General features: G+C 39.7%; 2 protein-coding genes across 3 annotated transcripts in view; both read left to right on the top strand.

The window, feature by feature from the left end:
* LOC126366205 (sorting nexin-25) overlaps positions 1 to 23,130 on the top strand; it is a 278,282-nt gene that overhangs the window by 157,879 nt on the left and 97,273 nt on the right. Inside the window, exon 18 of one of the 2 annotated variants that reach the window (XR_007566318.1) lies at positions 18,788 to 18,818. The exons of the other annotated variant lie outside the window; for it this stretch is intronic. The gene's annotated coding sequence lies outside the window, so the exon portion shown is untranslated. Of the gene's footprint in view, positions 1 to 18,787; positions 18,819 to 23,130 lie in introns of those variants that run through there. 2 annotated transcript variants of the gene reach the window in all.
* Positions 110 to 21,666, top strand: LOC126366411 (gamma-aminobutyric acid receptor alpha-like). The gene is made up of 11 exons (XM_050009520.1): positions 110 to 114; positions 519 to 880; positions 1,399 to 1,466; positions 2,094 to 2,314; positions 4,547 to 4,629; positions 8,031 to 8,165; positions 16,385 to 16,512; positions 17,307 to 17,492; positions 19,620 to 19,751; positions 20,150 to 20,339; positions 21,246 to 21,666. The coding sequence occupies exons 1-11, from the start codon at positions 110 to 112 to the stop codon at positions 21,407 to 21,409; spliced, it is 1,674 nt and encodes a 557-aa protein (XP_049865477.1). The 3' UTR covers positions 21,410 to 21,666.

Here is a 23,130-nt window from a genome sequence, read left to right as displayed (position 1 = left end):
CGTTAATCCGTTAAAAAGTGATTCCGAGAATTTCCCCATCGGGAATCGAACCCGGACCTCCAGATCGTGAGCCTAATGCTCTAACCACTAGACCACGGAGGCTGTTAGAATGTGGTAACTTATTAGACTTGCCATTAGCGTCAAAACGGCAAGACCAATTGCTTAATGTTGAAATTGCATATTGTTAGATTAGACCACTACTATTTGATACCTAAACTCATGGTATAAGGAATCATTTCAAGGTTAGCCCAGCTGATTACACCTTGTAGGTGGCGCCACCATGATATCCTAGTGAATTGCATAGACATTATAGGACAGAATCGAAGCAAATCGAATTCCATAGTCTCTGCTTACGTATGTCTATTATGTATGTAATGGGCGACTTTAATGCTCTAACTAAAGCAATCTCCACATTTTTCCACAGCGTTCGACAAACAAACATTGTTTTTCTAGTCTGTCGTCATTTTAAGTAATATGAACCTGATATCCCGTTTTTAATATCGTTCAAACCTTCACAGCGTTTTAGGAGTCGACGGAAAAGGAGCAATCTACTTGACGACTAAAAATGGAACGTTTCCAATAACGCTGACATCCTTGAGGTCCCACGGCTCCCTCCAAGACACTTCAAACATCTCTGCAACGGAAAATATTTCACGAAACTCTGCCGAGGAGTCCCTCGACTATTGGGAGGACAGAACTGACGAATTGTTACTCTCGAATTATATCAACGACACGTTTGTCGCTGGGAGTTCGAGCTCGAGCGTGTGGAAGAAGGAGTATAAGAGGAGCATTAATGATGCCGTCTCGAAAAACATTACTTTGGTGTTGGAAAACTTGTTGAAGAACTACGAGAACTCTCAGCTGCCGACTCATGGCAAAGGTGCGGTAATGTTTTCTCAGACGTATTTGTTTTTCGTTCCTTAAAGATAGGATTTTCCATTCCAGTCTATCAAAGGCCAATTCCTTGACTTCCCTATAAGACACGACGTTAACCTTTTCTTTAATCTGTTCCATGTAATGCTACATAGACAAGAGCGTGGCTCTTAAATTGATGATGTGAGAGATAGGATAGAATGTATGTATTTGACTGAAACATGGTATCAATGAGTATATACCAGCTCCGGCATGCTCTACCTATAGATTAAGGCGTACGATAGCTCTGAGCTGCAAAAAAATACGTCACATCGACACTTACCATTAGGTGAGATTGTGATCAAACGCAGCGTATTTTTGATGAATATGGAGGAAACAAGAGAACTGTGTCAGGATCTAAGCAAATGGAATTCAATAGTCTCTGCTTACCTTAAATCGTGAGTTTATGTATGTATGTTATAGTAATAAGTATTTTCTTTGTTCTAAGAGTAGACGCATCTTCATATATTATATGCCTTGTTACAGGATATCCGACTGTGGTCCAAACAAACATACTTATAAGAAGCATGGGGCCGATATCGGAACTCGATATGGTAAATTAATATAACAAGGTGCTAGTGACATCGTAACGAATGCTGAGGGGGATGATTCAGAGCACGATTCTGAGTTAATATCAAGTGGAATTTCCCGTCGCAAAATTCATATTTTTTTGTTTTTTTTTTTATTATTTTCAATTTTATGCTTTTGCGATGGAAAATCCCACTTGATATTAACTCAGGATAATGAGCTGAATCATCTCCCTCATTATTTCTTACGATGTCACTTAGACCCCGTATAAGTACATAGTAGTAATACAAGTACATTATGGGCGTTAGTGACACCGTAACGAATACTCAAGGGGATAATACAGCCATGATTCTGAGATGAAAACAAGTGGAATTTCCCTTTGGAAAATCATGAAAATATTAGTGGATTTTAATTATTTTTCAGTTCCATTCATTTGCTGAAAATTCTACCTGATCAGGTCTGAATCATGCCTTAAAGTTTTCGTTACGAAAATAATTAAAATAAACCAATAAAAATCATGAATTTGCGACGGATTATTCCACTTAGAATTACGAGCTGAATCATCCACTTCAGTATTCTTTACGGTGTCCTTAACACCCGTAAACTCAAGAATGTCTATAAAACTCTAAATATTGTGTTTTATTATATATCAGGACTACTCGATGGACTGCTACTTCAGGCAGTACTGGCGTGACGCTCGGCTCTCCTTCCTGGGTCCTATCCAGTCCCTCTCCCTCTCTATCAAGATGCTTGAGAGGATCTGGAGGCCTGACACCTACTTCTACAATGGGAAACACTCCTACGTCCATACGATCACCGTGCCTAACAAGCTTCTTAGGATAAGCAAGCATGGAGACATTTTGTACTCGATGAGGTTAGTTTTTTTAGCTTTGACGGGTTTGCTCTTGGTTCCAGACTTGCCCGAAGGCGTTAACGAGGCCTAAGATGGAGCCCAGAAGGTGCCTGTTCACTCTGGCCTTGAAACAGCCCATATACGTCCCACTGCTGGGCACAGGCCTCCCCTCAATCAACCAGAGTGGGTCTGAAGCATCCTCCACCACGCTGCTCCAATGCGGGTTGGTGGAGGTGTTTTTACGGCTAATAGCCGGGACCAATCACTTTGTGAGACTGTCCTTTGTTTGGTAAGGACTTTTCAGGCTTGAATCACCTGATTGTCCGAAAAAGTAAGATGATTCCGTGCTTCGGAGGGCACGTTAAGCCGTTGGTAGAAGGTTAAACGAAGAAACATCTTTATAGCGCCATCTATGTTGTCTTTGGAGAAAAAAGCAGGGAAAGTCCCCATTGAATTTACCACTACTGAGCAAATATTAATAATAAGTACCTAATTAAACAATCAACATTCAGAGGCTCATTTATTTCGTAGTCTACGAACAAACAGGGCTTCGATTTTAATTGGCATGAAAAATAAGCGCTCCAATTACCGGCAGCCTCTCATTGGTCGGTCATTGGCAGTAAATTGCCATGAATATTGTTAATTTTCACTAACACAGATGGCTATCGACTATTATAGACGGTAGTTTTTTTGACGGGACTTGTAGATTTGAGCATTTGAACGCCTCAGCTCAGGGCGTCGTCGGAGAGGATTATATTCAGTGGCATCATCATCATCAATTTAAGAGCCACGTTCTTGTCGGTGTAGCATTTTCCATTCCAGTCTATCAAAGGCCAATTCCTTGACTTCCCTATAAGACACGACGTTAACCTTTTCTTTAATCTGCTCCATGTAAGCTCTTCTTGGTCTTCCCCTTCCTCTCTTTCCTTCTATGACGTTTTTAATAAATTCGTCGTGTCTTATTAGGTGTCCAATCTTGCCTCTTCTGTCCTCAATAATTCTCAGTATTTATATTTGTATATTCAAGTGGCGACCCTAGCAAAATATTTAGGCGATGCGAGACCTCACAGTGCCTCTCAAAACAACAGCTTTTGTCGACCACAAAACTACACCTAATTAAATCTTTTGAAAATGTCACTTACGGCCACCCATTAAATGCTTTTATTCGCATATTAATATTAGATTAATATAATATAATATTAGATTATCAAATAGCACATTCTCAATTAACCTAAATAGGACATTGATTTTTTTTTATTGTAGCGTTGACAGCGACTCTCCGAACGCCGATTCTCGCAGAGGGATTAGATATATGAGTTTTATGTGGCCGCTAAGAGGTCAAATTTACAGGGCAGGTGTGCCCAATACAGTTACTTCCCTGTAGATCCGGGGCTGCCAGCCAGGGTGGTCCCGTCTTGGTTGATTTTGCCACCCCTCAAATTTTAGCGGTTGAAAAATCTTTACAATTTGCATTTGAACCACCGTTTACTAAACCGAAGGAGGCTCGATCAGTAAATCCGTTTATACGGATTGCTAGCTCCGTCCCTCTGTCGAGCAAACAGCAGAGTAGCAGACCCATTTGGCTAATCCCTCTATCCATGACGGTAAGAGCACGATTGATGCCGAATTGTTTTTTCCGACCGAGCAAGCCCACGATTAAAATGCTGTTTTGACCCTTACAAGTACGTAATTTTCTTCGTATTGTCGCGCAGGACAAGTTCTCGCAAAAACGTTCGCAATCATACGGAGCATTATTTATAGTAGACCAGTGACTACTCATACCGTTTCAAGTGATTTTTGACCGCCCTATTTTATAAGAGCTATTTTCTAAAACAATAATTTTAAATTATGTTTTTGTGTTTCATAAAATTACGTTGGATGAATGAAGTGACTACATGCCACCACGAAAACTTAACAGGTCCAAATTTATAATTCTAGAAAATAAATAAATTCATGTTTGGTGTACGGAGAAAATGTATTGAACTTGGTAGGTTCATCAGGCCAAGTAGTTAATGCCGTTAGCGGCAAAACTAGAACAAGTCACGTCAAAAAAAGTTTCAAAGAGAACTTGAAGCAATTTATCTAAAAAAGCAATATTGCAATTTGGCATTTGTGCATATAAAAGTAAATGCGCAATGCAAACAAATGTCAAACAGCAATATTATTGCTTTTTTAGATGAATAATTGCTGCGACGTGGCCTTTTTAACCCCCCTGGTCAAGACATTAACATTTATAATTTTTGTGGGATACAGGTTAACAATCAAAGCTAAGTGTCCGATGGAACTCCGCAACTTCCCCATGGACCGGCAATCCTGCCCCCTCATCCTCGGCAGCTGTAAGTACCTCCTCCTTATTTACCTATTCATTATACATCCGCCTCTGTCCAGGAGCTCGCTTTCTATACATTTTCCTACATAAAAATGTATGAGGCAGAGGTGCGAAGGCATAATATACTTCCATATTTCTTGGAAGCCGCGAAGGGTATGCATTTACATAAAATTACTTTGAATCGCTCCAACGTTTTCGCAAGGAGCTGTACAAAAGATAATCACGAAGAATCTGTACTTATCTAGCTTTAGATATATACACTTTACTGAGTATGAAGACTTCATCCATAATCGTATAAATGCGAAAGTAACTTTGTCTGTGTATTACCTTCTCACGCTTAAACCGTTGAACCAATTTAGATGAAGTACGGACATAGTTTGAGACCTAGGAAAGAATATAAGGTTAAGGTTTCATGAAAAGGGGTAAAAATAAAATTACGCGCGCGATAAATTAAAGTCCAAACGAACGGAATCGCAGGCGGAAAGCTAGGTACATTGCAATAAATCAAAGTTGACAAATGGCTGATAAGAATTATGATGTAAATTCAATAGTGTATAACTGTAGCTATTTAGTACTGTCATTATTACAAGACGAGGAAAGCCCAGTAAGATAACCCGTGCTAATTTATGAAGTCAAGTTCCAAGAATCTAGTTATGTTTGGTTCGATAACTTATCATATCAACTAAGAGCAACTGCCATACCTACTCACATTGCAAGAAACCAAACTTTCCACCGTCATAAAGATAATGAACCTAATATTACTTATTCCATATATTTATAGAGAAACAGTCTGCCTGCATAGGATAGCTTTTGTCGCCAAAATCACCTTTTAGGGGGACGAAAAGGGGGTGGAAAAATAAATTGGCGCGCTACTTTAGTAGATACGCACAATGTGTTTAAAAATAGATAGTTATTAAATAATTTATATAATGGTACCTACTAATTCCTGTACACACCATATCATTTTATTTTAAGTTATACCTGTCTTTCTTCATCCATTCCATCCATTAAAACAAGGGACGGGTGGGCATCGACAGTCGATAGGTAATAAAATTTATGGAACATACGTCAATTTTAGGCAAAAAAAACCCTTTCAAAATTTTATATTGACCAATAACCCGACAGAATTAAGTTGACAACACACGTTAAACGGGTTGCGTATGAGCGAGATGCCTATTTTAATCATCCGGGTTATTCATTCATTTTAAAATTAAAAGTGTCAATCATCCGTCCCTTACCTTTTTGGCGGATAAGAAAATGACAGGTATAACTTAAAATAAAATTAAGAGGTATCTGCTTTTTGAGACTGTCCTTTGTTTGGTAAGGACTTTTCAGGCTTGAATCACCTGATTGTCCGAAAAAGTAAGACGATTCCGTGTTTCGGAGGGCACGTTAAGCCGTTGGTCCCGGCTTACCCGTAAAAACACCTCCACCAACCCGCATTGGAGCAGCGTGGTGGAGTACGCTCCATACCCCCTCCAGTTGATTGAGGGGAAGCCTGTGCCCAGCAGTGGGACGTATATGGGCTGTTTATGTTATGTATGTATCTGCAGCAAAGTGTTTTATTTAAAAAATATATATATTTTTAACTGTTTCTGAAATAAAGTCACTGTGGTCCTATGGGTCACCAGCTTGCTTCTAATACAGAGAGGGCCAGTTCGATCTCCGGTATTGCACCAATGATTTATTCATCTTAAGTGCAATTTTCACAGTGAGCTCATTCATTATAGACGGTGATACACATAGATTTACTACTACCATAGATTGAACATCAGCGCTCAAAAACGCTACGTTACGAAGCACCACACGCTAATATACGTAATAAGACGAGGCGTACTTTTTTAATTTGATACGACTTTATTGAATGTATATGTCACCGTAAAATTGTAAATAACGTTAGATTATAATCTATCTCGCGAGATTGTGAACTGTCGAAAAATTGTGAAACGTAATATACTGCTTACAATTTAACGTATTATTATTCGTCAGATTATAATCTATCGAAGTAAAACTGTTAAATCACAATCTTACAATTGTCAAATTGTCAACTGTCCGACGGCTGTCCCTGATTGGTCGGCCTTACAGTAGACCGTTCTGTGTCCATAGAGTTAGGAATAAAACACAGGTGTCAGTCAAATAAAATAAATGCTCTTCAAGATTGTGAAATCAAGTACGTATTTATTAATTATTTAGTAAGTAATCAATAATTCTGACATCACATGGTAAGAAAAAATGTATCAAAATTAAAAAATCTGAAACGTATCATTCAGTATACTTTTCGTGTGTAAGATAAACATGCTGGCGGCATAGGGGTGGCCCAAGGGCCACCCCCGCCGCACCCTAACCTACTGTTATGCCTTGTAAAAATTATGACAAAACACTATTATTCTAAAAAAGAATTATGGATATCTATTTATTAATCCCAAAAATAAGTTATACCTAACAAACCAGTATTCCTAGATGTTATTATGGGAAAGTAAAACTATTATGCTAAAAAAGGTTATGCAAAAAGGATTATGATAATTAAAATTATGACAAAAACATTTATGCATTTTAAGAGAATCCCAAATTAACATTATGCTCACTCTAATAGTTTTGTAACTCTATGGTATAGCACGCGAGGTGCGTTTCGTATCACAATTTGACGGTTTCACTTCGATAAATTATAATCTACCGAAAAATAATACGTTAAATTGTAAGCAATATGATACGATTCATAATTATTCGACAGTTCACAATCTCGCGAGATTAACTAACGATAGATTATAATCTAACGTTATTTACAATTTTACGGTGACATATATACCGCTGAGTACGAATATATTTTTATTTTATTTCACATATACATAGTCATTACAGATAAACCAAATCGACAATGTATGCAAACTATTTACCTACTAAAAAACTTTAGACAGATATTAGTGAATTCCGCCAACGAACATGTATATAAATCTGTGTCCGGGTTTTCTTGAGCTATTTCGTTAATCGCGCGAGTAGCCCGGGCAATAGGTGTACAATGGTGCTAATTTCTGTAAATATCTGTCATTTTCTTATCCGCCGAAAAGGAAAGGGACGGGTAATCGACAAGCATAAAATTTATGGAACACACGTCAATTTTAAGCACAAATCTAAACCAACCGTCTAAAAATTTTACATCAATCAATAACCCGACACATTCATTTACTCATTCTTCCTAAAATTAAGAGCTGTGAATCATCCGTCCCTTTCCTTTTCGACGGATATGAAAATGACGGATATAACTTAAAATAAAATTAGGCGGTGTCTGCAGGAATCGGGGCCAATACATAGCTAAACAAGCGCCAAGTTTTCGCCACCATTGGGACCATAGTCGAGAGCTTATGTTAAGCGAAATTATTTTCTTATCAGCGAAAACACATTTTTTTTCAGATGCATATTCAAACCAGCAGTTGGTGTACCAGTGGCAGAACTCTGAGAGTGTCAACTTCGTGCCAGGAATGACCCTGTCGCAGTTTGACCTCATTAGCTTCCCTTATAGGAACTTCACCTTCACCAGGCGAGAAGGTAAGACCCTGATTGGGTAGCCCATAAACACGGCATGGCAATATAAAATTCTAAGGTTTATGGTTAGAGCGTTAGGCTCACGATCTGGAGACTGGGTTCGACTCCCAATGTTAATATGGTAGGAATCACTTTGTGAGACTGTCCTTTGTTTGGTAAGGATATTGCCGCTAAAGTGGTGTGTCAGGGTCGTAGTAAGTGGAATTCCGTGATCTCTACTTACCCCAAGGGGAAATAGGCGTGATCTGATGTATGTAGGTACTATAAGCTGTAAAAATCCATTCTGTTTCTCGCAAAGTAATAAATTAACAGACTGGTTGCACTTACACCTTCTGATTACGTGTCGATTCAGAACGACCACAGTAGATTCTTTTTTTTTGACGTGACTTATTGTAGATTTGCCGCAACTACTTGGCCGGAAGGCACAGTAGATTCGAACAGACCACTTTTTTTTTTGACGTGACTTATTGTAGATTTGCCGCAGATGGCATTAACTACTTGGCCGGACAAATGGGGAGCGCTGAAGGCTCTCACCCGGTACAACGTTTAACCCCTTAAATGCCGGAACGCGGATCTCGACCAGACACAATGTAAAATCTATTGTGTCTGGTATCTCGGCATATGAGAGGTTAAGACAACAGGCCTGAGGGTGCCCAGTTGGGCGCGAACCTCGGCTCAGGGCGTCGTCTGAGAGGAAAAATATTTGAAAGAATTAATCGACCCTAGTGGGTCGATAGCGATAAGCGCTGAATGAGGGAACCACGTATCGTCGACCACGCCGGCGGGGTCGGTATCGGGGCCCTGAAGTGTTTGGTGTCGCGAGCTGATTGGCTGCCTCTATGGCTACACAAACACAAACAAACCACAAACACCTACAAAACATTAATTTTATAATTGGGTAGTTTCCTAGGTCAAAGATAAATTATGACATTCCGATTACTACGTAAATAAAAACTGATCTAAATAAAGGTGACAAAAAACGATTTATCTTTTCTATTCGACTTATTCATGAATTTTAATAAAGACGTAATGTGCGACATTTTTTCAAATTTTTCCATGACGTCACAGGTTCCTTTTTGATACAAATTCCATAGTCATACTTATTGAAGTTTAGTAAAAAAGCGGCCAAGTACGAGTCGGACTCGCCCATGAAGGGTTCCGTAACAGCAAGTAACATAACATAAAAGTTATTTTTTAGTTCGTAGTAACTTTTGATGTTTTAACTATGAAAGGAAATTACGGTTTACGATTTATGATGTATTAAAAAAAACTACTTACTAGATCTGTTAACCAATTTTCGTTGGTAGTTTGCATGCTTATCTACATCATATATTTTTTTTAGTATTATACATACATACATACATAAACTCACGCCCGTAATCCCTAATGGGGTGGGCAGAGCCACAAGTAATCAAAGACAACTTGCAGCCACTGTTGATACGAAGTCCAAAGATGGATATGATGAACCTTATGGTGATAAGGGATCAGCCTATCGCCCATAACATTAGTCCATCATGTTAGAGGACACAATCCCTCTGTCGGTTTTTACGACATGCCCGGGAAGAGAAGCAGCTGAACGTGTTCTATGTTTTTTTATATGCTCCCAGAACAGCATAGAAGTTTTTAGTATTATCCTCCTCTTATTTTAGAAGTTACAGGGGGGGAACACACATTTTACCACTTTGGAAGTGTCTCTCGCGCAAATTATTTACTTAGTTTAGAAAAAAATGATATTAGAAACCTCAATACCATTTTGGAAGACCTACGACCTACGTATGGGTTTGATGAAAAAAAATTTTTGAGTTTCAGTTCTATGTATGAGGACCCCCAAAATTTATTGGTCTTTTTTCTATCATTGCGTAAAAATCTTAATGCGGTTCACAGAATACACATATTTATCAAGTTTCAACAGTATAGCTATTATAGTTTCGGAGAAAAGTGGCTGTGACATACGGGCGGACGGACGGACGGACAGACATGACGAATCTAAATCGGGTTCCGTTTTTTGCCATTAGGCTACGGAACCCTAAAAAGTAACTGATTTGACTATTTAGTTAGAAACTAGCCCTTGACCGGTACAACTCTCCGCTGCTGAACCGCTGCGTTCCATTGCACGCAGTTTCATAGCTGCCCGCGACATGGGTAACTCGGGCCTGTTCCTTGTAGCTTATTTTTATGTTAATCTGTTTTACTAATACTAGGTTAAGCTTTCTGTTACAAACATAATATGGACTAGTTTCCGAAATAAATATTCTGAATTTGAAATAACTCGCTAGCTCAGCACTGATCTTTTGCTCTTTGATTGTACGTTTGTATACGAAAGATATAGTTTGGAATTGACGTCATTTCCTGAAAAATCTCTCAGTATTATTGCTATTTATTAGTGTGGGAAAATCATTGACCATTTACAGCTCCAGTCGTCTCCGGTTCCATTGGAGCAAATGTAAATTCCTCCGAGCGTAAAAGCCGATTCGTGTCAGAGTGCTTGCTGCCTCTCGCTAGACATTATTTTGTGTTTTTACCGAGATGAAAAAACCAAATCATATATTATTTGCACAGAAAAGCACTTTGGTCTATGTTGGAGGGCAATTTAAATATGGAAACGGCAAACATGTCGTGAGGCGAGCGCAAACGTTTATGTAAACCTAAACATGTTGTTCAGGTGTTTTTGTAGCCGAATTTGTTCACGCTAAGCATAAAATTATGGTCACGATTCTGGGAAGGATAATACTGCATGGAACTGGTTAAAGCCGGAACATTCACGACAGGCAATACGAGTAAGAGCCGCGCTCCGCTCTCGTGGAGTCGTAACGCAATCTACATAAAGATGCAAATTCTATCGTGTGGGTTGTGAGGTGGATTACCAACCTCATCAACCCTGGTGTCAGGGTTACTATTGAGCCGCCAAAGGCCCCTAACATGACGCATGTAACGACTACAGTACTTACACCAGTAAGTAGTAACCGGGATCAACGGCTTAACGTGCCTTCCGAAGCACGGATCGTCTTACTTTCGGACACTCAGGTGATCAGCCTGTAATGTCCTAACGAAACTAGTGATTTTTGTTGATATGTCCCCACCAGTGAGTCCAAAGCTCAACCACTAAACCACGGAGGCCGATGTATTTGTAAACTCGTACAAGTTTATACTCGGCTCCTCCAAATCATCTCGCGACAGCAAAGAGTCAGGAACCAGTTACCGACGCCGCCGACCTGATCGACGATTCCTATTTCAGCGCTTATCGCTATCGGCCTACTAGGGACAATTAATTATTTCAAATAGTCCTCACAGAGAATGCCTTGAGCCGAGGTTCGCACTCAACTAGGCACCCTCAGCCCTATTGTCTTAAATTTCATATCGGTGAGCCATCAGCGCTCTCCATTTGTCCGGCCGAGCAGTTAATGCCATTTGCGGCATATTTACAATAACTCTAAAAAAAGCTATGCTCCTGGGAGTATTGTGGCGTCTCGCCTTCAAGAATCTTATATATTTATTTACAGTCTTTTTAATAGCACAATCTTTTTACTGTCTATATCGAATTAGACGAATATGTCATTAATTAAAAAAAAATTCTTTCACTTTGGAAAAAACGTATTTTTACCCACGATAGAACGGAGCAGGTATATGCGTTTAGGGTGAGAGATGTTTGTGTGTGCGTTTGTGCAAAGTAATGTTACTACTTATCTTCTAAACTAATGATCCGATTTTGATGCGGTTTTTATTTATTTATTTATTTCACTCACAACAACTATCTTTACAGGATGTAATATATCCTTGTATTATCTTTTAGTTAAACGGACCTATTATCCAAATGCAAATGGAATTCTATAGTCTCTGCTTACCCCGGTGGGAAATAGGCGTGAGTTTATGTATCATCATCACCAGCCCATTAACGTCCCCACTGCTGGGGCACGGGCCTTCCCTATGGATGGATAGGGAGATCGGGCCTTAAACCACCACGCGGGCCCAGTGCATGTATGTTATGTATGTATGTACCTATTATCCCGGTACTTACATGTTTTTATTTCGTATTTTCCATACCTGAGGCCAAGTGCACGGAATCACATTAAGCGTTAAGCGGATAAAGCCACGAGCACGATTACTGGGGATGAAAGCTGTTACGAGAGCGGCCGTCGCTCGAGGGCTTTTTCGCTGCCTGCCTCCAATATTGATGGCGTTAACATATTTTCAAGTTTTCTCAGAATATTTTATTATCTCATTAGAAGGTTGCGTTTCGTTACTGAGAGATTAAGTTTAGTTGTAGCTAAGCCGTTTTCAGGCGACTTGTAAAAAAATAAGTCGGTTTATAATCATAATCATTTATTTCCAAGAACACAAAGTTAAGAGAACACAAAGTTATATTATTTATTAATACTTAGGTAATAAAGTTACTTATTCCTAAACTTAAAGAATTCGTGGACTGGACACTATAAAAACACATATGTATAAAAATTTAGTTTATTCATGCTTAAATTCTTTTATATTTAATTGTTTTACATTTGTTTAGCACGAAGATAAATTATTGAAATGTATTGTTTAATTGTCTCCTTCTAACCCCCCACTTCCCTAAAATGGGGGGGTGGAAATTTGTATGGTAATTCCGCAATTTTCAAGTTAGAAAGCTAAAAATTGGTATGTATACTTATTGGACTATTTGTGACTAACAAAAAAATCGTGCATAATATTTTTGAATTTCTTTTTGGTTTTTTTTTCTGCCCCCAACCCCTCCGAAGAGGTGGTGAAATTTTATATGATACTTTTCGCAGTTTTCAAGGTAGGAAGCTATTTTTTTTTTTACAAATATCTCTCTTTATTTAAGAGCTGCGCTTGTCGGTGAAGTAATCGCCATTACTCCATACGAATACAGCGCGTGCGAAAGCAAAGACTTACACCTTATAAGTAGATACCTATAGACTTATGTCATAATTCTTCCCTCATTCAGCGTTTATCACTATAGGTCCACTAGAGACGATTAATTCTTTCAAATAATATTATCGCCCTCAGCTGAAGTTCGCGCCCAAACTAAAATTTTGTGCCGGATGAGAGCCCTCAGCGCTCTCCATTTTTCCCAAATAGTTTCAAGAAAACACTGTAATTGGGTGACTTTATCGACTATTTATTAATTTCCATCGTAATTCTTTCCACAACCCACGTCTCCTAGAAAAGTCGGGGAACCAATCCAATCCCGTTCTTCGTTTGTTTTTCTCGCCGCGTAATTCTCACTTCCGTTCCCGCCTTTTCTGTTTACTTACTTTTAAAATTAATTAATTAGTTGTTTAACATTTACAATTATAAATAATTTATATTAATTCTATTTAATAATATTTTAAATCATTAAAATACTTTTAAATTATAATATGCCCATTTGCTTGAACGATAAAAGTGCAGGTAAATTAATAGTCCATATAAATTCCATCGTTTCGCAACTTTTAACTTTAATCTAGTTAATATTCATGTTAGATATTGAGATATCTACTTGCACAAAATTCAACTTCTTTTAAAATATGAGTGATCATGACAATAGTTAATACCATATATGCGCCAAATCTACAATAAGTGAAGTCAAAAAAAGAGGAATAAAAATTTCTCAATTATGTAACAGTATCTAGGTAACGATAAAAAGTCTCTGTGGTTCATCGGCTTCTACTCGGACGAGGAGCGCCCCGGTTCCAACCTCGGTACCGGACATGCACCAATGGGTTATTTACTTACGATGACACAGAGAATTTACTTAAACCTGTTGGTTGATTACCTTTAGTAAACATAATAATATACAGGTACACACAACACACAAACCCTCAAACAGACACACGCACACACACACACACACGCTCACACACCCACATACGCACACCCACACACACAAACACACGCACACACACACGCACATAGCAAGTGGTATTTTACCTTACCTATTAATTATTATTTTTTCTTTTTATTGTTAACTTGATATTATTCTTAAATATAACAATATTCATTGTCAGCACCCTCAATTTTGGCTTTCTGCGTACAACTCTTAGATGGTAGCTGGTATCCTTAGCTCAGTTTTAAAACTTTTAGGGATAACAGCTGACTCATAGTAATTATGTCACAGCCTGTAACTACATCATCATCATCAGCCCATTAACGTCCCCACTGCTGGGGCACGGGCCTTCCCTATGGATGGATAGGGAGATCGGGCCTTAAACCATAACGCGGGCCCAGTGCGGATTGATGGTTATTATTAGTTATTAACGACTGCTAATGCAGCCGGGACCAACGGCTTAAAGGTGTGTCCAAACATCGAGCGGCAATCGAGCGCGGCTGCCGCGCGCGGCCCGCCGCGCTCTGTTTAGACGACAGCCGCGCGCGAACGCTTCTGGCTAGCTGCCGCGCGCGAGCATTCTTAGTCAACATTCGGCAGTAATTGTGTTTGGACGTATTTCTGCGCACAAACATGATTCTGATGCCAACAGAAGCGCGCGGCATATCTTGGTTGTGCCGCGCAGTACTGCCGTGCAAACATTAGTTGGCTTTGTCCAAACTAAAGCGCGGCAGAAATGTGTCCTACAAATGCCGCGTGTTGCTGCCGCGCTCTTGTTGCTCAATGTTTGGACACACCTTAACGTGCCTTCCGAAGCACGAAGGAGCTCGAGATGAAAACTTTTTTTTTTTTGTGGTCACCCATCCTATGACCGGCCTTTGCGAAAGTTGCTTAACTTCAACAATCGCAGACCGAGCGCGTTTACCGCTGCGCCACCGAGCTCCTCACTGACAATATTTGTTGACAATGTAGTTACATACTTACTTATAAATGTAACTCGTATATTTAAGGCTTTAATAGTACAAAAAAATAAAATAAAGATATTATTATTATTATACTATTTATACTTAAGTATTTTAAGTGCAATATTCACTATTACAGTCGGCTCGACTAATATAGACGATGATCCGGCTCACCACCTATCATGTTGGTCTAACAGAAAGGTCGATGAGGGGCGGGTACTTCGTTCATCTTGTGATGGATGTATTGGAAGAATAATTTCAAACATTTGCTTGTAAGATTGCTGATAAAAAAAAAACTTTGTCTATGTCTTTTGTGAGATTGTATACGTAAGCTATGTACATGTGGGAAGTTATTAAAAATAAAAGTGCAATTCTTAAGTAAAAACTGTTTATTTATATTACTATAACAAATCATAACTAAAATATCTTACAGGATGTACCTCTGACTACCCCGTCGTGAGCTTAGTATGTATGTAATTAGTAATTACGTAATAGACAGGATTGTAATATTCATTCCCCGGACAAGTTTGTGTGACAATAGCAGTCCTCAATATTAAGATGCCTCTACAAATATAATACTTATTGTGCGGAAATGATTTCCTGAAGGATTCTTTCAATGAAACGTCCATTGGTGCTGGGTCGCTAACTGGCCGTGGAAGTGACGGAAACGTTTTCCCTTACTGATATGGGAAAATAGCAGTTGTTAGGTGTTTGCAAATAAAACAAAGTACTTAACTTGGAAATATGGATTTCACTATTGAGAAAATGTTAATCACCGGATCAAGAAGAGGCAAAAGACACAAAGACCACAAAAGACAAATGGCAATGTTGCCACATTACAAAAATACAAAAGTTACCATTTTAAAAGTATAAAAATAAAAAGTTGTTATACACTTTCAATATTTATGTTCATGTATTGAACATTAGGTATAATGGCCCCGATTCCTGCAGACACCTAATTTTATTTTAAGTTATACCTGTCATTTTCTTATCCACTGAAAAGGAAAGGGACGGGTAATCGACATGCATAAAATGTATGGAACAAACGTCAATTTTAGACAGTTAGATGGTGTGTACTTTCTAATCTCTAGTATAGTTAGGACATTACAAACTGATCACCTGATTATCCGAAAGTAAGATGATCCGTGCTTCGGAAGGCACGTTAAGCCGTTGGTCCCGGTTACTGCTTACTAATGTAAGTAAGTAGTCGTTACATGAGCCACGTCAGGGGCCTTTGGCGGATCAATAGTAACCCTGATACCAGGGTTGATGAGGTTGGTAATCCACCTCACAAGTTCACAACCCATACGATAGAAGAAGAGACGCCTGGGCACAGGCCTCTCCTCACACAACCGGAGGAGGTACGCAGCATATTCCACCACGCTGCTCCATTGCGGTAAAACAATCCAAAATTATATTAAGGACTAATCTTTTTCTAAAACTTTATTCTTTTTCAGGGGACTTCTCAGTACTCCAAGTGTCATTCAACCTTCAAAGGCACACAGGCTACTTCCTGATTCAAGTGTACGTGCCCTGTATCCTCATTGTAGTACTGTCCTGGGTCTCATTCTGGATTCATCGAGAGGTAAACTGATCATAATACCTAAGTTAGATAAGATTGATAAAGTATTGAATGAATTCGAAAACTCGAACGCGCGACCTCACAGTGGAAGTCAAGCGTTCTTCCAACTTGCAGCATACCTACCAGGTTCTAAAAATAAAGATTAGATACTTAGAAGCACAATTCAAGATGGCCGACTATAACCTTGGAAGCTTTTAAATTCCAATAAAAATATATCATCACTAATAAATTCAGAGGCCTTTGGCGGCTCAATAGTAACCCTGACACCAGGGTTGATGGGGTTGGTAATCCACCTCACAACCCACACGATAGAAGAAGATTTCAGAAGCGGAGGACAGGAGTCCTATTACGGCTTTGAAATAGACTACTCTAGGCGCCATCCTACTCGCGTCAGACAGAGTACTTCGGGGCGGAAGGCAAGAGGGAAAAATTCGTAAAGTGAGTTATTTAGTTATTAATGAATTTTAGGGAAAAATGGGCAGTGGTTAGGGTAGTGGTGGCAGAATAATTTTGTACCCCGACCAATGATAAAATGGGTAATTATCACGCTAAACCTGAACAGCGCCATCTATTTTTTTTTTGGGAACGTAACCTAGAAAGTCCACCATTGGTGACTATATTTCCATAAAGATAACAATCTACGTTAACCTCAATTCGCGGTAAGAATTAGATCTGTCACAAATACGTCAGCTAGTGTTGTGATGTTCATTAGCACAGTGACGTATCAGCCGAGATTAGGTCGATCGATTCTTTTCCATACAACAATAAAGATGTTTAAACACCCAATTATTCCCCAGGCGACATCAGATCGCGTGGGTCTGGGCATAACGACAGTGCTGACGCTATCAACCATCAGCCTGGACTCGCGCACCGACCTTCCGAAGGTGCGGTATGCCACGGCCCTGGACTGGTTCCTGCTGATGAGCTTCTTCTACTGCATCGCCACACTGCTGGAGTTCGCTGGAGTCCATTACTTTACCAAGGTGAGGGCTATGTTTCTTGTCCCGTTTTTTCCTCGACAGTAACATATTTGGAAATAATAGTAGGCGAGAGAATAGACTAGATGACTGGATCAAAGATAAATTATAAGATGCTTACCTAGAAATACCTCCGTATGAATCATATGGAAAAGATGTATAAGCCTGATGAGTCTAGAAATATAAGCTAGTCTAAGATGATTGAAAATTAATCGCATTTTTCTTTTTGACGAATTTCTACTTCGGTGATGAAGCGTATGGGGGCACTTTGGTCCAAACGAACATCGCAGTAGGTACTTATTTTTTAGTAGGCATACTATAAGTATAACAGCCTCCGTGGTCCAGTGGTTGAACGTTGTGCTCACGATCCGGAGGTCCCGGATTCGAATCCCAGTGGGGACATAACACAAGAATCACTTTGTGATCCCTAGTTTAGTTAGCACATTCTAGTTTAAAAGTAAGATGATCCGTGCTTCGGAAGTCACGTTAAGTCGTTGGTCCCGATTATTACTTACTGATGTAAGTACATAGTCGTTGCATGAGTCATTTCAGGGGCCTTTGGCGGCTCATTGGTAACCTTGACACCAAGGTTGATAGGGTTGGTATTGCACTTCATAACCCACACGATAGAAGAAGTAGGTATACAGGGTGTTAGTGACATCGTAACTAATACTGAGGGGGATGATTCAGACCATTTTTTTGACTTTTTTGTTTTTCTAAATTACATATTTTTAATTTTATGTAAGTACCTATACTTTTGCATTGGAAAATTCTACTTGATATCAACTCGGAATCATTGTCTGAATCGTCCCTCAAAGTTTTCGTTTCGATGTCACCAACATTCTGTATTATGACGTTATCTGGGGGCACGGGAGTGCCCTCGCCAAGACGAGAAAAGCGAAGGTCTAGGACAGGGGCACTTCCTACCTTTTCTCGATCTTATTTTCAAAAGTAGATACTACCACTATCAAAATACCTTACAAAAATGACACAATGAGTAAACGATACCTGTAATTTAGGATTTAGATTACCAGACATACAGCTGTCAGATTATTAAAAAATAAAAAAGAATACCGACACTGATATAACTTTTTCTGGCTTAGAGCATTGCTGATTTAGTTTATCTTAAGTGGGGGATTAGGTAGGAGAGGTGACAAACAAAATTAAATATAGAATAAAAGAGACATCTTAGTCACCATACACATCGGAAATTCGCATATTTACCTAAAAACAAAATATCAATACACAGGTACATTTCGCCGCGTCTACTATACCTGTAATATGTTCCGAGTCTGACATAGGTACAGTCATGAGCAATATAATGTACCCACTTTAGTACTTTGTCGCACTAATATACTTGACATTTAGTGAGACTTACAGTTCAATTTGTCAAAAAAGTTAATGTGACATGGTACCAAAGTGTATACATATTAATGCTCGTGACCGGAACCGCAACCGGTGGTAGGTCGGAAATTCGGTGATGAAAACTTGATGGTAGTCTGTAATTACAGTTGATATTACCACAGAATAGAAGAAAGAGGTTGGAAAGGCTTTTTTTTGACGTGACTTATTGTAGATTTGCCGCAGATGGCATTAATTACTTGGCCGGACAAATGGGGAGCGGTGAAGGCTCTCACCCGGTACAACGTTTAAGACAACAGGCCTGAGGGTGCCCAGTTGGGCGCGAACCTCGGCTCAGGGCGTCGTCTGAAAAATATTTGAAAGAATTAATCGACCCTAGTGGGTCGATAGCGATAAGCGCGTTGGAAAGGCTCTAACGCGCATTTTGTATGAGAATCGCTTTCGCGTCGCCGGTTCAACCCTACTCTCTTTTACTACTAACAGCTGCAAACAAAAACCACGATAGCGGGCCGCATGTAGGCGGAATGAATTAGCTGGTGAACTAATTGGGTCCACAGTATATTGGACGCCACATTAACAAATTTAAATTTACTTAAAAATCAAAGACTATAATATAATTAAAAATATATCAATACCTAAAATACACATGGTGGAGGCATCCAAAAAAAAAAAAGATCTTCCTCAGCATAATGCCGTGCCGTGACACGTGCTTAGCACCGGCCGCGGCGCTATACCTAGTACTACTGGTGACTTGTTAAAATTATATTCCAGGTTGGTTCTGGTGAGATCGTGATAGATGACTCTGAATGGGAGGAGCTGATCGAGGAAGTCGGAGGTGACGCGTTTGCTGCTCGACAACTTGCCGTGCGCCGGCGCAGCTCTGCGCGGTCCGCTACTAATTATGTTAGTAGATAATTATCTAGCTCTTTTGAACTCTTAAACTCTTGTTTCTTATTTATTTACTTAGCAGTGTCACGAAACGATATAAATACAATTCGGCGAACACAAGACCGATAAACTTACCAGCCTATTTCTAAAAGAAATCTCTTCCAGCAAACCGGGAAAGAGACACCTAAACTTAAACTTGGAGATCGCACTGATCAGTCACTTACCAAATTAGAAAAATAAATATTAAGTATCATAAACTGCCTATATACGTCCCACTGCTGGGCACAGGCCTCCCCTCAATCAACCGGAGGGGGTTTAAATATTAAGTATAAAATTTCTTTTTGATGAGAACTGTACTTGAATGACCCATTTGACCATCTTAATACAAAATCAATTGATTTTTGCATTCCCAGAGCTTCTCACTCCCCGCTCAAAGCACCTGCTCGGGCGAGGATACGGTTCAGAGCCACGAGTCAGCGGGCGCAGTACGACTGACGATGGAACGAACCACGCAGACGGAAACCAGGGTTCCTCGCTGGAGACAGCTGCTGTACTGTCTCGCCGGAGACGACCGGTACCGCAGGCAGCGGCAGCGGGAAGCTGGTAAAGACCTCTATTACTAATACATGTAGGAAATGTAATCCCGATCTCGCGAACACAATTTAGTAATTTGGCTGCCTAATATTCCAGACAGTTAATCCCATGCATTCATATCTTCTAAATAATCACCTAACCTTATAAGTAATAAGACAGTTGTGGTCTCATTTTTTTAATTTGTGGTAGGCAGAGGTGTAGAGGTGGTACCTAGGGTGTTAGACATCGTAACGAAAACTTTGAGGGACGATTCAGACCATGATTCTGAGATGATTATCAAGTGGAATTTTCCGTCGCGTATGTAACAGAAAATAATTTAAAAAACACAAATATTTCCATGAATTTTGCGACAGGAAATTCCACTAGATATCAACTCAGAATCATGGTCTGAACCATCCCGCTCAGTATTTGTTACGATGTCAGTAACACTCTGTATACACCCACTCCTTGCCAGCTATGCGTAAGTCACATACGTACCTATAATCGAAGTCACAAATCTTGGAAACCACGTAATATCATTTATTATAATATTATCAATGAGTTTGGAGGTATGTGACCTAACCTGTATTGGGGGTCAGACAGGCGATTGCCTCTATAAAAAACCGGATCTGTCAAATCTTCAGGATAGGCGGACCCTGTGAAAAACGGGATGACGCTAGGGAGATGATCATGTTTGTAAGTATCTAAATAAGGAGTCGTCATACCGTGAATGTGGTCACCTGGATCAAACCATATCTCACATAGTGAACGAGTGCCCTCTGCACCGGTTCCCAGGTGGTATAGCCGAGCTGCACTGTGTGACGGATGCGGCAGTCTTGGTTAGGGGAGCTTCAGCTGGATGATCCACGCAGGGTATTTTATTTTTGTCTGCCATACGCAATAATAAGTATCTAAATATAACTTCGCCCATTCCAGGAAGTCGCGGCCACATTAACAGCGTGTCTCACATCGACAGGGCTGCTCGGGTGTTGTTCCCGGCCTCATTCGCCCTCCTGAACCTCTTCTACTGGATGGTCTATGCCTTCTCCAACGACGACTTCGCTTGGAGTGACAACCCTATGAATACGTTATCACATTGAGGGTTGACACTGCTTCTAAATCACGCTCCATGGATGAAGTTTTTGAGGGCCTAGCCGAAATGTTTTTCCCTACGATTTGCCGTAAATATAAATAGGTACTACGCATAGAAAGGACACTCCCCTCACCGATACGAGCAAGAATTACTAGGTAAGTAGACAAACGGCCACAGTGGTCCAGTGGTTTGATCGCTGGGCTCACGATCCGGAGGTCCCGATTCGAATCCCGGTGGAGATATACGAGTATATTAGGTACTTTGTAATCCCTAGTTAGGACATTACAGGCTGATCACCTGATTGTCCGAAAGATGATCCGTGCTTCGGAAGGCACGTTAAGCCGTTGGACCCGGTTACTACTTACTGATGTAAGTAACCGACGCTCTATAGTAACCCTGACACCAGGGTTGATGAGGTTGGTAATCCACCTCATAACCCACACGATAGAAGAAGAAGTGACAAACAATTTATATATCTACATACTTAGATATTAGATTAATGTGTCTAGCAATTTATTAGGAGCTTCTGTCAATTTACAGGGTGTCTACAATATTTCTTAAAGCAAACTAAATGTTACGTAGGACTCAAAGTCTACAACAATGGGCTAGTCAGTCACACAACGCGAGGCGAGACGACACTATCTGCGGGCTTAGCACCGTAAGCGCGCGACTCTTTCTCGCCTCGACATACGTCACCCGTCACTCTCTCAAAGTACCGCACAGAAAGAGACAGATGATCTCAGTCGCGGCGAGAAAGAATCGCGTGCTTACGGTGCTAAGCCCGCTGAAAATAATAACGGGGATTAAGAAGACCACATCGAAGCATGTCATCTAAAGAAGCAATAAGTAATGCTCATCTGTTTGCGCATACTTTAAAATGCGCAAATGTCAAATAACATTATTGCTTTTTTAGGTGAATTGCTTCGTTGTCGCCTTTTTAACCCCCAGTAATAGGTACAAGTTTCCAAAAATTGTAACTACAAACTCGTAAGAATCTACAGTAGTCGTTGTATGTTGTTGTATCATTTTATATCTTTATTCTGTGTGAAAAGATAAGAATATACAATATTAGTGCCGATTCTAGAGGATAAAACTTTACTTCAGTCCGCCAATTCTAAAACTGCCGTCCTTCACTTACGACGAGTGTAAGACAGAGACAGAGTTTTTGTGTTAGAACTGTTAAACTAAGTTTGTGCTCCAGAATCGCCACCAATGGTACTGATTCCAATACACACCATCTAAGTTTATTTTAAGTTATACGTGTTATTTTTCGAGGTTTTTCTTGCAGCTTCTTTTCCCCGCTATACAGGTTGTAAGAAGCTGCAGTAGGCGGATGAGACGTTCGTTATGTAAAAATTGACGATTCAAAGTGTAACTATGTTACCTACTGAATAAAGATATTTTTGAATTTTGAATTTGAATTTCTATCCGCCGAAAAGGTAATCGACAGACATAAAATTTAAGGAACACACGTCAATTTAAGGCAGAAATTTAAAAAGCCCTTCCAATATGTTATATTAACCCGTTATTATGTGTTTTAATATGTTATATTGCCTAATAAACCGACAGAATTAAGTTGATAGCACACGTCAAACGGATTGCATATGACCGCGATGTCAATTTTATTCGCCCGGATTGTTTTTTCATTTTAAAATTAACAGTAGTCAATCATTCGTCTCTTTCCTTTTCGGCGAATGAGAAAATGACGGGTATAACTTAAAATAAAAT

The sequence above is a fragment of the Pectinophora gossypiella genome, chromosome 4, assembly GCF_024362695.1.
Source record: "Pectinophora gossypiella chromosome 4, ilPecGoss1.1, whole genome shotgun sequence".
Lineage (NCBI taxonomy): Eukaryota > Metazoa > Arthropoda > Insecta > Lepidoptera > Gelechiidae > Pectinophora > Pectinophora gossypiella.
The sequence above is the reverse complement of the archived record's forward strand: the minus strand, read 5'-3'. Positions and strand labels throughout refer to the sequence as shown.